A 19,307-nucleotide genomic window follows, 5' to 3' on the forward strand; every position below is an offset into this window, starting at 1 on the left:
TGAAGCACTGACCTCTGTTACCTTGTGGATGAACCTCGAAAACATGGCGCTCAGTGAGAGATGTCAGTCACAGAAGACCACACAGCATGCAAGTGCATTTATCTAAAATGTCCAGAGGGAGCAAATCTGTGGAGACAGAAAGTAGACGAGCAGTTGCCAGGACAGGGGGAAGGGGAGAACAGGGAGTATGCTGGGTACGGAACCTCCTTTGGGGGTGATGAAAATGCTTTAGAGCTAGAGGTGGTGGTTGCAGTGAATTAGGACACTGAATGTACTAAGTGCCTCTGAATTGTTTGCTTTAAAACAACAGCAGATGGGGTGAGGGTCGGGTGTTGGCTGTGAGTCTTGGTCCTCCCTCATCTACCTCCCCAAGCCCATGGAAGGGTGCAGTTTCCCAGCTCATGTCAGTCATAAAGGAGAATCAGGGTCTCGAGGGTCAGCCCCTTGAGGTTCTGCTGCCCATACCCGTTCCCCTGCCAGGCAGATGCTGGGAGAGCCAGGAAGGGGCAGGGTTGTGCAAAGCAGCGGCTGGTCGCAGGAAAGCAGCCTGTGGGCAGAGGATCTGCAGGTGACCTGGTGTTGCATTTCCTCCCAAAATCCAAGACCAGCTGGGCATGACTGACCAGCTCTCAGCCTTGAGTGGGGATCAGAACTGCCTGGAGAGCTTCCCACATACATGGCCAGGCCCCACCCCAGAGTGGAGACCAAGAATTTGCATTTCTAACCCGTTCTCAGGTAGTGCTATGAGAACCAGACTTCAGACAAGGGACCTTAGTCTGAACTTGAGGTGGACTTCCAGGAGGTGACAACTTTTCTCAAATTATATAAAAAATTTTGTGCTTTTTTTTTTAGGAGATAGCCTGTTTTCACTGGAGTCTCAAAGGGCTCCATGCTCTTGAAAAGGATAAGAACCAAAGTCCATATATTCCTGAGTTGTTCCATTTGTCTTTAAAATACTGATTTCTTTTTTAAAGTAACAGCTTTATTGGACTGTTACTCACATACCATAAAGTTCACCCTTTAAAATATACAATTCGGTGGTTTTTAGTACATGAACAACAGGGCCAGGGGTGGGGGGTTGCGATCCAGGCTTCCAGTTATGGAATGAATAAGTCACAGCAGGGAATACAGACAGTGGTATGATAGCACGGGGTGACAGATGGTAGCCACAAAACAAAAGCCAGACCACACAGTTCAGTGGCTTTTCCTACCTGAACAGTGTTTGGCGGCCATCACCGCTAGTCCCAGAACATTTTCACCGCATCCATCAGCAGTCACTCAGGTGCCCCTTCCCCCCGGCCCCTAGCAGCCATGAATCTGCTTTCTGCCCTGTTCCCACAGCTTTGGCACTGCACGGGGCCATGGCCCTGGCCACCTCTGTGTGATGCTTTCCAACGGGAAGACCATTCTTGCATCCAGCGGTAAAGGGTGGAGCAGAACGGTGGATGGGCTTTCTTCAAACGCACTATTTCTCTCGGTGCTATTGCTGAGCTCAGAAGAGGTCAATCCAAGGGTGCCTTGGTGGCTCAGTCGTTAAGCATCTGCCTTTGGCTCAGGTTGTGATCCCAGGGTCCTGGGACTGAGCCCCACATCGGGCTCCCTGCTCAGCAAGAAGCCTGCTTCTCCCTCTCCCACTTCCCCTGCTTGTGTTCCCTCTCTCGCTGTGTCTCTGTCAAATAAATAAAATCTTTAAAAAAAAAAAAAAAAAAGAGGTCAATCCAGATGCCTTGTGCTGAAACATGTTTCTTTTGTTCTACCTAGAAGGTGCTAATCGGAAGAACTTGCCCCCGAAAGTGCCCATAACGCCCATGCCAAGGTATTCCATCATGGAGACTCCGGTACTGAAGAAAGAACTGGAGAGGTGGGTGGTCTTGAAAACTTGCTCAGGGGTGGTCCACTCCCCGCTGTGCAGGTCCAGGCTTAGTGGGGCTGGGAGCTGAAGGACCAGCCGTGGGGCTCTGGTAACAGGAGCCGCTGGGGGACAGGAGCATGTGTGGCTGCTAGCTCTCTGCATGCTCTTCCCCAAACTACCAGCTCCCTGAGAAGCTACGAGATGAGACTCCAGGCACCCGTCAGTTGATAGATCTCCATGTGCCCAGTGGATGGAGATGGGCCCTTGCCTTAATAGTCTGACCTGATTTTTTTAAAAGAACATCAAAAAAACTGTCACATCCCAGTCAGTGCTGCTCTTCACCTTGGGCCCCGGAGGTGTTATCACTACCACCATTGCCGAACCTGGGAATGGCCCTTTTGGAGTATTCTTCAGAGTAAGCTCAGTTGGTATGCAGAATAGACACCTCTGAACGCTCACAAAAGTCAGGCATGTAAGATTTCATTTACACAAAGCCATTAATTTGCTGATAACTCTTTGCTCTGTGCTGAAGTTCACCTGTTTCCCCATTCAGGTTTGGGGTCCGCCGTCTACCCAAACGCCAGATGGTCCTAAAACTGAAGGAGATATTCCAGTACACTCACCAGACTCTGGAGTCCGACTCGGAGAATGAGAGCCAGTCCTCACAGGTGCTCCTGGAGGCTCCGCACAGCCAGACCCACGCCAGCAGGACCTCCAAGGCTTCCAGAGCCGTTGGCCATGCCTGGCTGGAGGCCACTTCTGGCCCTCTTCCCCAAAGGTCCAAGGAGTCCACTAAGACCAAGGACCCCCGACAGCAAAAGAAACAGCCTGGTGGAAGCATCCCTCCGATGAGCATGTCACAGGCCAACGAGGAGCCTCCAGACCCTGATGGGGACGCCCAGCTCCCAGCATCCCAGGAATCAGTGGCCTCCTCTGTGGACAGCAGTGACAGCTCCTTTAGCTCACAAAGGTAACAAGATGGGAGGACAGGGCCAGTGGCTTCATAGGTCCTCTGACCCCGGGTCTGTGAGTTGGCATAAGCCAGGCCTAATGCTGAGGTTGAGAAATCCCGTTGCCTTCTGGATTTGAACTGCAGGAAACCCAGTTGGGGCGAAGGACAGTCCCGTGAGCCTCCTGAGCAGACCCTTGGAGCTTCCGTGTCCTCGCCACACAGGATGCTCTCGTGAGGGGGCTGGCATCTGGGGTGCCAGAAGCATGGCAGCCTGGAGCTTCCCGCCTCCCAGGGAGGCCATCCAAGCCGGTGTCGTGCTCCGCAGGGGACACAAACACTCCTTCCATCAAAGGGGCTCCTGGTCTCGGGTGCTGGAGAGAAGGAGCGTCACAAAATGTTTTGGTCTGGTTCTTTTCAGTTCTTCCTGTGAGTTTGGAGTGGGCTTTGAGTCTGCAGAAGATGAAGAGGGTGAAGAGGAGCTTAGCACATCCCAGGCGGCGGTGCATGCGGCAGCCACGGAGGAGGCTGTGAGGCGCTACATCCGCTCCAGGCCGGCCCTCTACCGCAAGGTCCTGCTGTACCAGCCCTTTGAGCTGGCAGAGCTGCAGGCCGAGCTGAAGCAGCATGGCATCCACGTGGCCACGGCGAAGCTGCTGGACTTCCTGGATGCCCACTGCATCACCTTCACCACCGCCGCGGCCCGGAAGGAGAAGCTCCACCGGAAGAGACTGCAGCCTGTGGGCAAGAAGCGGGGCCGAGCCGCCAGGCCGGTCCGCCCCTCCCCACCCCTGTCCGTCAGCAGCCTGTGAGGGTCCACAGCCCCCGGCAGTTAGCCAGGCCTCCACGGGCGTTCCTGGGCCTGGGGACTGCAACCGGCCACCATGAGAGGGGCCGGCCACAGCACCGAGCTGGGTCAGCTGTCCCCAGCTCCATTTCCCGGAGTAGTGTTTGGAGCGTGGCACCCCCACGATGTAGGGCCCCAGCCCCTCCCTCTGTTGGCGCCCACAGTTTGTCTCCCTTTAACCCCGCCGTGCCCCCGGTGCTTCACAAGGGCCCCGGTGGCCACCAGCTGGCCAGGGCGGGGTCTGTCAGGCACATGTCCTCGCCTTGGATGGATGCCCCGGGCTAGCTTGCCCCTGCCCCGACTTCCGTCTCAGCCCTCAGACCATAATCCCAGCCTCACCAGCACATCAGGTGTCCACAAGCTTCTCACACTGCCCCACCTCAGGTGTTCTGCTGGCCCAGCCATCCTGCCCAGACACCTGTCCTTATCACCAGCAATTTCCAAACTGGGCAGTGCAGGAGGGCCCACACAGAATTCGCATGTTCTTTGTTAACCGGCTTTGTTGGTGTGGTAAGGCTGTCTTCGGCCTCAGAAGCAGTGTGGAGCACAGGTGACAACCAGAAGGAAGAAAAGTTGGGGTCTCTACATCCTTGTGAATGTCTCGTCTATGTTAAATACAGTGCAGTCCATTTTCTATGATGTGCAATAAAAACAAAAAGGCTTTATAAAAATCTTCCAGATGCTACACTGCAGAAAGGTAATGAGGGAAGCTGGCTGGGAGCTTCACCCACAGCTCCCTTGCTGCCCTCATAACCGTGTCTGCAGAAGGCCTTTGTGCCTGTCCTTCATTGCAAAGGGTGACCCAGGCCTGCTGGCTCCTTATGTCCCTTTGGTTCGTAGATAAGAGATGTGTGTTCATCCATTCATCCACATTTGTGAATCTGTAGCCCCACATTAAGACAGCCCCTACCAAGCACTGAGCTCCAGCCCTTGATGAGGCCCAGGGCCCAGTAGCAGGACCCTGGGGATTGTTACGGATACAGGCTTGGGCTTGCCCAGACCTACTGAGTTAGAATCTGCATTTTAACAGGATAAGCTTGTGAAGCCCTCTCTGTCCTGTGTGCTGGGCCCCATGGAGAAAGGTCAGAAATCAGCTGGTGCTTCTAGTCTTCAGCCAGACTGGCCTGTCCCTGTGCCGGATGTAAGGGTTGGTGCTCAGATGGCCTCCTGCAATAGGGGGACTGTAAGCTGGGCCTCAGGGTGCGTGCAGCATCCAGGGAGGTGAAATAGGGTTTTTTGAACACATGCTGTGGGTCCTGGTCTGTGACCAGGCAGAGAGGGCTGGGCCCTGCCTGTGCACACTGCCCAGGGGCAGGGGTTAGAGGGAACAGTGGGATGCCAGGGCTCAGATCTCACAGCTAACAGCACAGGAGACTGAAGATGGAGTCTGGCCTGTGTTTCTCATACCAAGGACTTGCTCTCCTACCCTAGTATGTACTGTTTCAGGGACGTGAGATGGGGTTTGGGAGGTGGGAGGCCACTTGGAGCCCTTACCTGGCTTCACTGGCTCCTTGTGGAGACCCTGGACTCAGACGAGCAGCTCTGGATGTACTGGGAGCCCTTGCTCCTTGGAAGGCAGCCTAGACTGGCAGAAGCTTACCACCTGCAGGTTGATAAGATGTTGGGGGTGGGGTTGAAACAGGTAAAAAGCCGCAGGCCAGGGAAAGGGGGGGGGAAAGCGAGGCCTGGTGGCTGAGGGCCTTGGCCAGGTCAGGTCCGGGCAGCGTGCCCCCAGGGGCCAGCAGTGGGCCTGGCCAGGGCCCGAGCCCATATGCAAGGCAGGCAAAGGGGTTAAAAACCGGCACTGCAGTGAAGACAGCCCTACAACAAGAGAACTGGCAGTGTCCTTGACCTTTCCACAGTAGCCAGACCTACTGAACTGGGCAACTGGAAAATTAGATCCAGCTTGCTGGTTGAGAAGGAAAATGGTGAGCTGCCCCATCCCAGCACCTGTGGTGAGGCTGGAGGAGCGGGGCCCGCAGTGGGCCTCATGCTGCACAGCGGGCAGACACTCCTCTCCAGAAGCTCTGCCCAGCCTTGTGAGGGGTCCTTAGCACAAGAAGAGAGCGTGCTGAGCCCCAGAGCAGTGGAAAGCCACACAGCACCCAGGTTTTGCTGTGCTGTGTTGAGACCTCCCAGGCCTGTCCCCTTCCTGTGGCCGGCCTGGCCATGGTCACTCAGGCAACCACAGGAGAGCCACAGCCCAGCTCCAGCAGGGCCCAGGCAAGGGAGCCCCCAGGGGCCTGCACAACCCCCAGGGAGGCCCCCGCCCTTGAAGGCAGGAAGCCTCAAGCTGTCTGAGTTGGGAAGAGCCGAGGCCACTGCCTATCTGGCTGTCACAGGTCTCGGTGGACAGAAAGCCCTAGAGTGAGAACTGTGGGAGACCGTTCCCCAAACATACAAACGCCCAGGAGAGTCAAGAGGATGGCTCCCCTGCCCCCGGGAGCCCAAGAACCAGCCCTGTCTGGCCATGGGCCATCTGTGTGAGGTGGAGGCCAAAGTTGCAGGGGAGAGTGCCCCGAGACCCCCATGGAGGAGGCTGCTTCCTCCTGTGCTCAAGATCCCCCCTCCCTGAGCTGTGGAGGGGGGAACAGAGCGGGCCTCTTGGCCTCTTTCATGTGACGGATACCCACCAGGCCCCTGCGGCTTCCAACATCCTGTGGGCGACCTGGTTTCAGACGCCTTCAGTGCACCTCACAGCCGTGGCTACAGTGTGCTCTGACGACCTGCAGCCTCAGCAGGCTTCTCAAGGGCAAGCCCCATGCGTCTCACCTGGCACCTGGCCAGCTGCTGGGCCCTCGGAAGGCACTGCTGGAAGGGTGGCAGGGAGGGGGGCACAGAAGGGTGTCATTGCATGGAGTGCTTCTAATCTGCCACCTCAGTCCCCTCTGCCCCCACACCTCAGTCCCCTCTGCCCCCACTCCTCTGCCCCCAGCTCCGGAGAACAGGCTGATAGAAGCACACAGCCCCTCCCACCACCCTTTATCCACAAGCTGCCACATCATCTGAACCCACTACCCTCCCGCTCTACAACCATCAATGGCTCCCAGTTGACTTTTTTAGGAAAAGTGAGGTACCCATCCCTTGGCTCCCACCTTGCCTCCATGGCTTGCTCCCTGTCACTGGAGGATGTCCTGCACTTTTCCTCTATTGTCATGCTTCTCCTGTCGTCCACTCTGGGCATGCCCTTTCCCTTCACCCCTTCGCTCTCAGTGCTGCCCACATGCTGAGGCCCACCTCCGGGGCCTGAGGGAACTGCCACACTCTGCTGTTTCAGGGTGCAGCCGGCCTGCCTCTGGGAAGACACTGTGGGGTACAGCTGGGTCGCAGGTGCCTGCTGGGTGCTAGAGAGAGCAAAGCACGGGGCATTAGACAACATGATGAGGGCCTCGGCCACAGCAGAGTATGCCGGCCTGGAAGTGAGAGGACTCTGCTCCAGACACAGTGGCCAGCTTCCTGCTGTGTGGCCTTGGGCAAGTCACTGAACATCCCTGCAGGTAGCCTAGTTTCCCTAGAGCCCCCCAAAAGCAAAGGTCTGCAGGTGGTGAGACTGTCTTCCTCTGTGGCCTTGGCTGAACCCTTCTCCTGAGCATGACGTCTACAGGGGTCCTCAAATCCAGATCCTGCTGAAACCCCCTGCCTCTCTAACTTACGGGGTGGTGACAGAGCCAATCCGGGCAGCCGCGGCTCATTGATTTGTCTGAGAGGCTGCTGGCTTTTGAAATCAGACAGGAAGGAGGGTTGAGGTGGAGCCCAGCACAGGAAGAGGTGAGGAGCCCCAGCTGCCGTGACAGCTGGTGGGCTTGGGGGACTGCAGGAGCCGCCGGGCTGCAACCTCACCGCCCTGCACGGTCAGCACCTCCCCATCCCTTCCCACGGGACCTTGCTCCTGCCTTGCACAGATCCTGAGGGCTCGGGGCCCAGCTGACCGGCCACAGAGAATCCCAGGACATCCCCACCACCACGCAGCTGCTTCCATCCACTGGAACAGGGCTGAGCCTGGGAGCACCAGGATGGAGCATCCCCAGCCCCCCAGTCTCGGCATCCCTAGGACCACGAGGCCCAGGAGGTAAGTCAAGCCCAGGCTGCCTCAGCACAGGATGGGGGAGGAAGAAGGGACTGCTGGCAGGAAGGACCGTGACTTTTAAGGCCTGAGCTTCTCTAGGGGGCAGTGGCTGGGTGGTGCTGAGATGTCCCCATGGGTGCTGGATGCTGCTTGAGCAGGACTAGTTCACCACGTGGAATAAACATGTGCCCAAGGACAACCCACGTTGGGCCGAGGGACAAAGCTCAGCTCCCCAGGTACCAATGATGGGCTAGGAGGAGCAGGAAGTCACCAGAAAGTGCTGCAGGCAGGCAAAAGGGAGGTTGAGCAGGGCAGACCAGGCCTGAAACCTGGAATCTGCAGACCCGGGCTCCATTCCCAGCACCCTAATTCCACCTGTAAGATGTGGGGGGACAGTACCAGACCTGCCCCAGGGCCCTGAGGGGCCAAGAGTAGACGGTGCAGGAAGGCTGGGGTCCAGCACAAACACCACCCTTGTGTTGGGTGAGCAGCCCTGAGGGATCTCTTCCAGCCACACCTTTGGATGGAGATGAGGCTCATCATTTTGACAGAGACGGTAACCACAGAGGCCTTCTCAGAAGAGATGCCACTGAGCTGGGCCAGGGGTGACTGCTGCCGTGGGGTCCTCCCCATGGCCAGGCTCCTGGGCTCCCAGGGCTCCTCTGGGTCTCCTCAATGGGGGCAAGGCTTTCCCTGAGCTAGGGTCTCACTCTTGGCCATCAGAGGCCACCCTATGGCTGGCTCCCAGGTCGGGGCACAGGCTAGCTGCCCTCCTCTGTCCCAGGGGCAGTGCAGTGACAGGAGGCCGTGTCCTGCAGCAAAGGCACCACTACCTCCCACCTCTGCAAAAGGCTGTTTGGTTTCAAGTGGTCTGTAGCCATGGTTCTGGGCTACCTCAAGGGAGCTGAAGACTGCGCTCTCGGGTCTTGGGAGGCAGGGTGGGGGCAGGGAGTCAGGAGAGAGGAGCACCCAAGAGGCCGTGGCCTGAGGGAAGGGCAGCCCAGGCAGGAGGTCAGCACTGCAGGGCCCTTGCAGCCGCGGCGTGCAGGCAGGCAGAGGGAGGCCAGCTGTCGTGCATGGGTCACAGATGGCTAGGACTCGGGCCCCAGGGGAGGGGAGCACAGGACAAGACAGGACCTGTTGGCAGAGACGATGAGTCAGTCGGGACCTGTGTCTTCTCAGGGATGAGACAGAAGCTCAGCTGTCAAACCTGAGGGACAGCAACACCAGGGAGCACAGGTCCTCTGCTGCGTCCTACCCAATGGATGAGGCTCCAGAGGACACACGGGCAAGGGGAAGACAGGCTCCTGGGGAGGGGGCGTCTGCCTGGCCTTGCCCTGCCCGCAACAGCGCAGACCTTCTCATACTGACTGACTTCTGGCCTTCAGATCCCCCAAGGCAGCCCGAGGCCCACCCGCCCCTCTGTCTTCCCCATTGAGGCTGGCGCGGCCTCCTCGCACTCTCCCTAGAGGCTGTCTACACTGGGCAGGACCTGACTGTCCCTGATGGATGTGTGGCCACCAGATCACACTCCACTCAGAGGTCTGGGGCGAGTTCCACCCTGCAGGGCAGCATCTGGGCTGCACACAGGTCCTGTTCACACGAGCAGCCAGGTAGCTGTCCCATGGGGGGAGCTCTCTTGTCAGCCTCCAATATTGGCCCTGGGTTTTAAAGTATAAGTATATCCCATGTATTATATGGGATATACTTATACTGAAAGAACCATTGTTTATCTGAAATTCAAATTTTACTGGGTGTCCTGTATCTCAATTTGCTAAATCTGGCACCTCTAGCCCTGAAGTCAGCAGGGCAACAAGGATGGCTGTCTGATTCAGAGGAAGCGCTGGTTTCCAACACGGAGAGGCTCACCCCTCCCACCTTCCCATACAGACTCGGTCCTATCTCCTCTCCCCTCATTCTTGTGTGCTGTCATCCCTCCTCTGTCACTTGCCCAGCCTCTCTGGTCTAGCGGTTCTCAATTCTGGCTGCTCCTTACAATACCCGGGTAGCTTTAAACTACACCGTGTTAAGGCCCTACTTCACACCAAATACATCTCTAGGTGGTTGCGCTAAGCAGAGGCGTTTTAAAAATAGTGCTCCATAGAAGGACGGTATGTCAGCAATTCCACCTCTGAGTACATATACCCCAAAGAACAGAAAGCAGGGATGTGAACAGGTATCTGTACACCCGTGTCCACAGCAACATTTGTTCACAAGAGAAAAAAGGTGGAAACAACCCAAATGTCCACTGAAGGATGAATGGATAAACAAAATGTGGTCCATCCATAAAATGGAATATTATTTAGTCTTAAAAGGGAATGAAATGTTTATATATGTTAAAACAAGGATGAACCTGGAAAATACCATGCTCAGTGAAAGAAGCCAGACACAAAAGGACAGATACTATATGATTTCACTTATATGAGGTCCCTAGAGTAGTCAGATTCATAACAACAAAAAGTAGAAGGGTGGGTGCCAGGGGTTGGGAGGAGGGAAACGGGAAGTTAGTGCTTAGTAGGGGCAGAGTTCGCGCTTGGGGGATGAAAAAGTCTAGAGGTAGTTGGTGGTGATGGTCTCACAGCGTTGTAAATGTACTCAGTGCCACTGAGTGTAAATTGTACACTTAAAAAATGGTTACAATGGCAATTTTTATGCTGTACATATTTTAATAAAAAATTAAATTAAAAAAGAGCGCTCTAGACACTGTCCTGCCAGAGTAGAGATGCTCTGAGCCTGGCCCTTCTTCACCATGGTCCCCTCATACTCCTGGCCACCACCCCACCCCCAGCAGCAGCACTCTGTCACCCTTGGGGGCCTCTGGAGTCCAGCCCTGGGCCGTGGCCTGACATCACCCATGCCAACAGCTGGACAGAGGCCCTAGCATCCTGGCCTCATGCACTAAGAGGCCGCAGTAACATTGCTTCCTTTGGGTTTAGGCACATTTGCATTTGTAGATGGCTGCTAGCATAACTGTTTTATTTTTATTTTTTTTAAAGATTTATTTATTTATTTGACAGAGAGAGAGAGAGAGAGAGCGCACAAGCAGGGGGAGAGGGGCAGAGGGAGAAGGAGAAGCAGACTCCCCACTGAGGAGGGAGCCCGATGCAGGACTCGATCCCAGGACCCTGGGATCATGACCTGAGCTGAAGGCAGGCGCTTAACCGACTGAGACACCCAGGCGCCCCATGACTATTTTTAAACTGACCTATAACTTACAGATAGTAAAGTGAACTCAGTGGAGTTTTACATATGTATACACCTCTGTGTACCAATCAATGATCCGACTAATCATCCAGATCAATGTGTAGAGGTTTCCAGTGCCCCAGAACTCCCACAGGCCCCTGCCCAGTTGGAACCACCCCCAAGGGCAGCCACTGTTTTGACTCCAATTGCCTCATTGGTTGGGCCTGACATTAAACTCCCCGTAAGTGGAATCACAGAGTATGTTCTCCTTTCTCTCACTCCACATGTCTGCGAAAGTCAGTCACACTGCTGAGTGTGTCCGTGGTTTATTTTTTGTCATTACTATGCAGGACTTGATTTTATGAACATACCAAAAAAAAAAAAAAAAAAGGAATCCCATTCTATTGTTGATGGATATTGGTTGTTTCCATTTTTTTGGACACCATGAGTAAAGCGGCTGGAATACTCTGATACACTGTTTTGATAGATATAAACAATTGTTTCTGTTGGGTATATACCCAGGCAGGGAATGGCTGGATCACAAAAATAGGCATATTTAGTCTTATCACTACCAAACATTTTTCCAAAGTGATTTTAATTTGCATTTCTCTGATAAGTAAGGATATTATATATATATTAATTATATATAATAAATTATATATATATTACTATTTTAAAAAAATTTTAAGAGGGGAAGGGGCAGAGGGGGAGAAAAAGAATCTTTTTATTTTTATTTTATTTATTTTGACAGAAAGAGACAGCAATAGACGGAACACAAGCAGGGGGAGTGGGAGAGGGAGAAGCAGACTCCCCGCTGAGCAGGGAGCCCGATGTGGGGCTCGATCCCAGGACCTCGGGATCACGACCTGAGCCGAAGGCAGATGCTTAATGACTGAGCCACCCAGGCACCCCGAGAAAAAGAATCTTAAGCAGGCTCCATGCCCAGCACAAAGCCTGACACGGGGCTTGATCTCATGACCCTGAGATCATGACCTGAGCTGAAATCACGAGTCTGATACTTAACCACATGAGCCACCCAGGCAGCCCTCTGATGACTAAGGATATTATCTTTTGTGACATATCTTCAATTTTTTGGCTCATTTTTAACTAGGCTCTTACTGATTTTTAAATGTATTAGAGACATCTCCTATACAAACTGGAGACAATCTGCTTTCTCACCCTTTTAAAACTGTCTTCTGTTGAGCAGATATCCCTAATTTTAATGAAAACCAATATATCACTCTTTTCTTTCCTGGTTAGTGCTTTTTTTTTGTGCTCCATAGAGTTTTTACCTAGCTCAAATTCCTGAAGGTATTCTGTACTTTTTTCTAAAGGCTTGGCTGTGTTAGCATTCATATTTAGATCTATGATCCAGCTTGAATTAATTTTCGTGTATGGTGGAAAGGAGGGGGTCAAGGTCCGTTTTCCTATAAGAATATCCCATTGGAGCAGCACAATTTAATAGAAAAACCGTCCTTTCTCCGCTGAACTACAGTGGAGGCCTTGTTGTACATCTGCTGATCATACATGTGCGGGTCTGTTTCTGTATGGTCTGTTGTACTGCATTGGTCTATTTGTCTGCACTTGTGCCAATACCTAAAGTGCTAGACTAAGCGTTGATATTGTATAGTATAAGTCTTCTGGCTTTGTTCTTCTTTTTCAAAATAATTTTGGCTACTCCAGAGTCTTTTGCTTTACACGTCTATTTTAGAATCAACTTGTCAATTTCTACCCTCCCTTCCTCACCGAAAAAGCTTGCTGGAATTCTGATTAGGAAGTCATTCAATTTATAGATCGATTTGGGAAGAACAGACATTTTAACAATATTAAGTCTTCCAATCCATGAATGTGGTAAATCCCTCCTTTAGGTCTTCTTTAATTTCTCTTAGTATTGTTTTGTAGTTTTCAGTGTAGAGGTCTTACAGAGAATTTGTTAAATTTCTTAGATATTTGCTTTTTAAATATTTCAAAAATTTATTTTCGGGGCGCCTGGGAGGCTCAGTTGTTAGGCGTCTGCCTTCAGATCATGACCTGAGCCTGATCCTGGGTCCTGGGATCAAGCCCCACATCGGGCTCTCTGCTCAGTGGGAAGCCTGCTTCTCCCTCCCCGACTCCCCCTGCTTGTGTTCCCTCTCTCGCTGTGTCTCTCTCCGTCAAATAAATAAAATCTTAAAAATAAATTTACTTTCAATTTCATTATTGCCACTAAGCAGAAATATACATGATCTTTTAATGTACTGATCTTGTGTTCAGAAACCTAAGTCCATGTATTAGTTCTAATCAATTGTGGATTCTTTGGATTTTCATTGTATACCATCATGTCAACTGTGAATAGGGACAGTTTTTTTTTTCCATTTCCAATCCTGATACCTTTTATTCTTTCATTTTCCCTATTGCACTAGCACCTAATTAAAAAATGAAACAGGGTACCTGGGTGGCTCAGTTGGTTAAGTGACTGCCTTCGGCTCAGGTCATGATCCCAGAGTCCTGGGATCAAGTCCCACATCAGGCTCCCCCTGCTCTGCGGGGAACCTGCTTCTCCCTCTCCTCTGCCTGCCACTCTCCCTGCTTGTGCTATCTCTGTCAAATAAAAAAAATACAAAAATAAAAAATAAAAAATGAAACAAAACATCAACCAGAAAAGGTTACTCCTAGGGAATGAAAGTGAAGTATATACTTTACTTGCTTTTATATTATTTAAATGCTTTTAAATATCATGTATTACTTTTATAATTCTGTAAGCAATCTATTTAAATGAGGTGGGGAAGTAATAAATGTTTGTTAGCAAAATCTAAGCAACTGAAATTTACAAAATAGGGGTGCCTGGCTGGCTCAATTGGTAGAGCATGCAACTCTTGATCTCAGGGTCGTGAGTTCAAGTCTCACATTAGGCACGGAGCCTACTTAAAAAAAAAAGGAAATTTACAAAATAAAAAACAATTTCTTAATCACACTGTCCTACATTTCCAGCTTTTCTCTATAAGGCCAGACAAAAATGGGATCTGATTATCGCAACCCGCCCCCCAAAAAGGTATCCTATCATAATTCTCCATACCTTAATTTTTTCCATATAAAAATACACTATAAAATATCCAGGAAGCTCAACAAATTCTAGGTAAGATTAATTCAAAGAGACCCGTACTAAGACACATTATAACCAAACTTTCAAAAGACAAAGAGAAAATATTAAAATCAGCAAGACAGAGCAAATTATCACATAAAGTGATCCTCAATAAGATTATTAGCAGTCTTTACAGAAAAAAAAATTAAGGCACAAGCTAGTAGTACTGTAACTTTGGTTTATAACTCCAAATTTTGTTTCTACATAATTTAAGAGACTAAAGAAGGGGTGCCTGGCTGGCTCAATTGGTAGAGCATGTGACTCTTGATCTCGGGGTTGTAAATTCAAGCCCCATACTGGGTGTACAGATTACGTAAAAAATTTTAAAAATTAAAGAAAAGAGACTAAGGAATTTTTAAAAATCATTAATTTATGTTTGAGGGCACACAATGTATAAAGATGTAACACTGTGACACCAATAACCAAAAGGGGTCAGATAGAGTTGTAGAGTAGCAAAGTCTTTGTATGTTGTGAAGTTAGGCTGGTATAAATTCAAATTAGTGTTGGAACTTCAGGATGTTAAATGTAATCCCATGGTAACCACAAAGAAAATAGCTATAATACATACACAAAAGAAAACATGGAAGGAATTTAAACCTTTCCCTACAAAAAATCAACTACAGGACCCACAACTATATGGTCAGCTAATCTTTGACAAAGCAAGAAGGAATATTCAATGGAAAAAAGACAGTCTCGGGCTCCTGGGTGGCTCAGTCGTTAAGCAGCTGCCTTTGGCTCAGGTCATGATCCCAGGGTCCTGGGATCGAGTCCCACATCGGGCTCCCTGGTCTGCGGGAAGCCTGCTTCTCCCTCCCCCAGTCCCCCTGCTTGTGTTCCCTCTCTCGCTGTCTCTGTCTCTGTCAAATAAATAAATAAAATCTTAAAAAAAAAAAAGACAGTCTCTTCTACAAATCATGTTGGGAACACTGGACAGCCTCATGCAGAAGAATGAAACTGGACCACTTTCTTACACCATACACAAAAATAAATTCAAAATGGATGAAAGACCTAAATGTGAGACAGGAAACCATCAAAATCCTAGTGGAAAATACAGGCAGAAACCTCTTTGACCTCAGTCATAGCAACTTCATACTAGACACAGCACCAGAGGCAAGGGAAACAAAAGCAAAAATGAACTATTGGAACTTCATCAAGATAAAAGACTTCTGTACAGCAAAGGATACAGTCAACAAAACTAAAAGGCAGACTATGGAATGGGGGAAGATATTTGCAAATGTCATAGCTGATAAAGGATTAGTATCCAAAATCTATAAAGAACTTACCAAACTCAACACCCAAAAAACAAGTAATTCAGTTAAGAAATGGGCAGCAGACATGAATAGACACTTTTCCAAAGAAGACATCCAGATGACTAACAGACACATGAAAGATGCGTAACATCACTCATCATCAGGGAAATATAAATCAAAACCACAAAGAGATACCACCTCATGCCTGTCAGAATGGCTAAAATTAACAACACAGGAAACAACTGATGTTGGCGAGGATGCGGAGAAAGAGGAACCCTCTCGCCCTGTTGGTAGGAATGCAAACTGGTGCAGCCACTCTGGAAAACAGTATGGAGGTTCCTGAAAAAGTTAAAAATAGAACTACCCCACATCCAGCAACTACACTACTAAGTATGTACCCAAAGGATATAAAAATACAGATTTGAAGGGGTACACACCCCAATGTTTATAGCAGATTATCAACAATAGCCAAACTATGGAAAGAGCCCAAATGTCCATCAGCTGATGAATGGATAAAGATGTGGTATATATATACAATGGACTATTACTGAGCCATCAAAAAGAATGAAATCTTGCCATTTGCAATGACATGGTTGGAGCTAGAGGGTATTATGCTAAGTGAAATAAGTCAGAGAAAGACAAATACCATACGATTTCACTCATATGTGGTATTTAAGAAACAAAACAGATGAACATATGGAAAGGGGGGAAAAGAGAGAGAGGGGAACAAACTATAAGAGACTCTTAGTGATAGAGAACAAACTGAGGGGTGATGGGGGGAGGTGGGTGGGGAATGGGCTACATGGGCAATGAGCATTAAGAAGGGCACTTTTTTTTTTAAAGATTTTATTTATTTACTTATTTGACAGAGAGGGAGCACAAGCAGGGGGAGCGGCAGGCAGAGGGAGAGGGAGAAGTAGGCTCCCCACGGAGCAGGGAGCCCAATGCGGGGCTCGATCCCAGGACTCTGGGATCATGACCTGAGCCAAAGGCTTAACCAACTGAGCCACTCAGGCACCCCTTCCTAACTCATTCTATGAGGTCAGGTCTACCAAAGCCAAAGACATTACAAGAAAAGAAAACTATGGACCAATATTCCTTATGAACATTAATGCAAAAATCCTCAACAAAAAACAAATTTCAGGAATTTAATAAATTTAATCATTTAATAAATTCAGGAATTTATTCCTGGAATAATTTTACCAAACCTCTTTGAACAAAAATTTAGGTATTTCCCATTCAACTTCTTGTTGTTACAAAGAATGCTTCAGGATCATCCTTGTGGTCACATCTTTGTGCACTTATCCACTTATTTCTTTGGGATAAATTCCCAGAAGTGGAACTTCTGGGTAAAAAGATATTTAATAGCAACAGATAATGGTAAAATATGATCCAGAATCATACTAATTTACCCTCTCACCAACTCTGTGTTACGATTCCTACCACTCCCACATTCTCACCAATGTAGCCTGTTATGTCATTATAATCTTTGTCAGAAGATTATAGAAAAATATGTCAGAAAAATAGTTCATTGTTTTGTTTTTTTCTTGATCATTAGCGAGAATGAGCATCTTTTCAATGTCTTGGTCATTTATACTTCCATGAATTATCTGTATCCTTTTCTCTATTTCTATCTGTGTCCATAATTATCTGTCTGTAACCAAATAATTCTATTTGTTTACTTATTTCTTATTGATTTACAAGAGCTCTCTCTATATTATGGATATTAGTGCTCTTTCATGTATATTGCAAAGGTTGACTCCTGGGTTGAGGTTTTTCTTACAATTTGATTGATGGCTTTTAATGTTATTGGGAAATTTTATTTTATTTTATTTTAAAGATTTATTTATTTATTTGAGAGAGCGAGAATGAGAGAGAGTACATGAGGGGGGGAGGGTCAGAGGGAGAAGCAGGCTCCTTGCTGAGCAGGGAGCCTGATGTGGGACTCGATCCCGGGACTCCGGGATCATGACCTGAGCCAAAGGCAGTCGCTTAACCAACTGAGCCACCCAGGCGCCCGTTATTTGGAAATTTTAAATTAAGGCAAGTCTGTTAGTCTTCCCCTTGTGATCCAAGATTTTATGTCTTGCTTAAAAAAAGCCTTCCTCAGGGTGCCTGGGTGGCTCAGTCAGTTAAGTGTCTGCCTTCGGCTCAGGTCATGATCCCGGGGTCCTGGGATCGAGCCCCACATCGGGCTCCCTGCTCAGCGGGGAGCCTGCTTCCCCCTCTGCCCCTGCCCCTCCCCCACCCCCTGCCTGTGCTCGCTCTCGCTTCTAATAAATAAATAAAAATTTAAAAATATTTAAAAATATCTAAATACAAATAGGATTGGCAAGATCCACATGAGGGAAAACAGTTTTACTAAAGGATCTAAAGGAAGACCAATGACACCCACACCAGTCTATACACATTAACGTGATTTCAGTCCCAAATCTGGTTTCTTCTCTCCCCGGTTTTGACGCTTAGAAGAACAAAAGCGTGAGAACAGCGAGAGGATCTGAGGAAGTATAAGGAGCGTGGCCTTGCCTGGCCTTCTACTAATGCTCCCAGATTCCCCCGGCCGGGCTGGACACCATCTACCCTGAATTCACTGCGCTAGTTAGTTCTTCAACAGTGCTATGAACAGAATGGCTGGAAAATGCTATTTTACTTGTCGCCGAGCTTCTTTCAGCATTTTCCAGGTAAAAAGGTTCATCCTGAGTTAAAACGCTAGGAAAGCCCAATGCAAATACAAGGGCAGGGAATCTGTTGCACCCTTGGGGCTCAGCCAGTTGACCCCTCATAAGTGACTGGCACTGAGACCCAGAGAACCACAGGGCTGGGAGGCATGGGTCAGACCCATCTCAGTGAGCTCTTGCCACCTGGAGCACTAGCTGGGACCTCTGCCCAGGGCTGTGTCCTGTTTTCTCCCCTAGACCTGTGGACAAGGGATGGCCGACCCCCACCCCCTGAGTTCGTGGGGCCCAGCGGAGGGGCTGCCGTGGGCTGGACATCCCGCCCGCTGCAGGTGAGGAGGGGAAGGGGGTAGGTTGGGCTTGGGGTCCTCCAGTTCCAGTGTCCACCTTAGCTGAGGGAGGGACACATGGGGGCGGCCAGCCTTGGCTACAGGATTCACTCAAATCCTCAGAGAGGAAAAGGAATGTGAGCAGGTGCTCCACCTCATTGTGGCTGTGGAAAACAGTGCTGCGGAGGGTCAGGAGACCCAGGGAAACACTGAGATAAACAGCAACACTCCTGGAGATGTCCACTGTAGGAGTTTGGACAAGCATACCATGGCACGAACCCACCACTGTAGGACCGTGCACAGTGGCTTCACTGTCCTAAGAGCCCCCTGGGCTCCACCTATCGACCCTTCATTTGCCCTTTCGTGTGAGCGGAACTGCACTTACCCTCTTGTCTATTTCCAGGTCACAAATGAGGACACCACCGCACCAGCAGCTTAGGCGGCCTGCCCAGCGTCACACAGCTGGTAAGTGGCAGAGCTCACGATCCAGCTCGGGCCCGGGTCTGATCCACTAGCCCTGGGTCTGATCCACCAGCCCCCCCATGTCTGAGCCATGCTCCTGGCGTCAGGGGCCCCTCTCACCGTCTGGGAACAAACAGCACTTCCAAGCCCTTCGTGGAGGCCAGACCGAGGGCCACCAGCAGGCTGGGGAAGGACAGAGAGTGGATGCCTCCCTGTCCCTGGAGGCTCACTCACCTGTCCCAGGCCAGGGTGGTGACACGGCACACAGCACTTCAGGCCCTCTCTTCACAGCTCCTGGCAGCAATCCCGGACTCCATGAGGAAGCAGGAGGTGCGGACGAGTGGGGAGGCAGGCCAGGGCCGAGGCCCCGGCTCCCCGGCAGGGCAGGTGAAAGCCCTCATGGACCTGCTGGCTGGGAAGAGCAGTCAGGGCTCCCAGGCCCCACAGACTGCAGACAGGACGCCACACAGTGACGGTAGGCAGATGGGAGGGTCTCCCCCCGCCCTCCCCCCTTCACCCCTCCCTCCCCTCCCCCATCTTCCCCAGCCCTCCCCTTTGGCCTCTATCCCACAG

The 19,307-nt window shown here is 50.4% G+C and overlaps 2 protein-coding genes and 1 long non-coding RNA gene across 7 annotated transcripts in view; 2 read left to right on the plus strand and 1 right to left on the minus strand.

The window, feature by feature from the left end:
• SLX4 (SLX4 structure-specific endonuclease subunit) overlaps nt 1-4,319 on the plus strand; it is a 21,335-nt gene extending 17,016 nt beyond the window's left edge. For all 5 annotated transcript variants that reach the window (XM_025858988.2, XM_025858987.2, XM_025858990.2 and 2 more), the window contains 3 exons: nt 1,762-1,861; nt 2,406-2,822; nt 3,223-4,319. In XM_025858988.2, coding sequence (XP_025714773.1) covers nt 1,762-1,861; nt 2,406-2,822; nt 3,223-3,613 — 908 coding nt within the window. In that variant the 3' untranslated portion in view covers nt 3,614-4,319. The remainder of the gene's footprint in view (nt 1-1,761; nt 1,862-2,405; nt 2,823-3,222) is intronic.
• LOC112813811 (uncharacterized) overlaps nt 1-19,062 on the minus strand; it is a 25,958-nt gene extending 6,896 nt beyond the window's left edge. Inside the window, exons 1-6 of the long non-coding RNA XR_003205582.2 lie at nt 18,969-19,062; nt 6,744-6,992; nt 6,282-6,459; nt 5,143-5,251; nt 1,212-4,778; nt 13-126 (exon numbers count right to left, since the gene is read on the minus strand). This is a non-coding gene — a long non-coding RNA (uncharacterized lncRNA). The remainder of the gene's footprint in view (nt 1-12; nt 127-1,211; nt 4,779-5,142; nt 5,252-6,281; nt 6,460-6,743; nt 6,993-18,968) is intronic.
• NLRC3 (NLR family CARD domain containing 3) overlaps nt 7,401-19,307 on the plus strand; it is a 29,987-nt gene continuing 18,080 nt past the window's right edge. The window contains exons 1-4 of the mRNA XM_025858993.2: nt 7,401-7,717; nt 18,184-18,275; nt 18,676-18,737; nt 19,026-19,209. Of these exons, the coding sequence (XP_025714778.1) occupies nt 19,050-19,209 (160 nt within the window). The 5' untranslated portion in view covers nt 7,401-7,717; nt 18,184-18,275; nt 18,676-18,737; nt 19,026-19,049. The remainder of the gene's footprint in view (nt 7,718-18,183; nt 18,276-18,675; nt 18,738-19,025; nt 19,210-19,307) is intronic.

Source organism: Callorhinus ursinus, unplaced genomic scaffold (assembly GCF_003265705.2).
Source record: "Callorhinus ursinus isolate GAN/ISIS: 27379988/994484 unplaced genomic scaffold, GSC_fseal_2.0 scaffold13, whole genome shotgun sequence".
Taxonomy (NCBI): domain Eukaryota; kingdom Metazoa; phylum Chordata; class Mammalia; order Carnivora; family Otariidae; genus Callorhinus; species Callorhinus ursinus.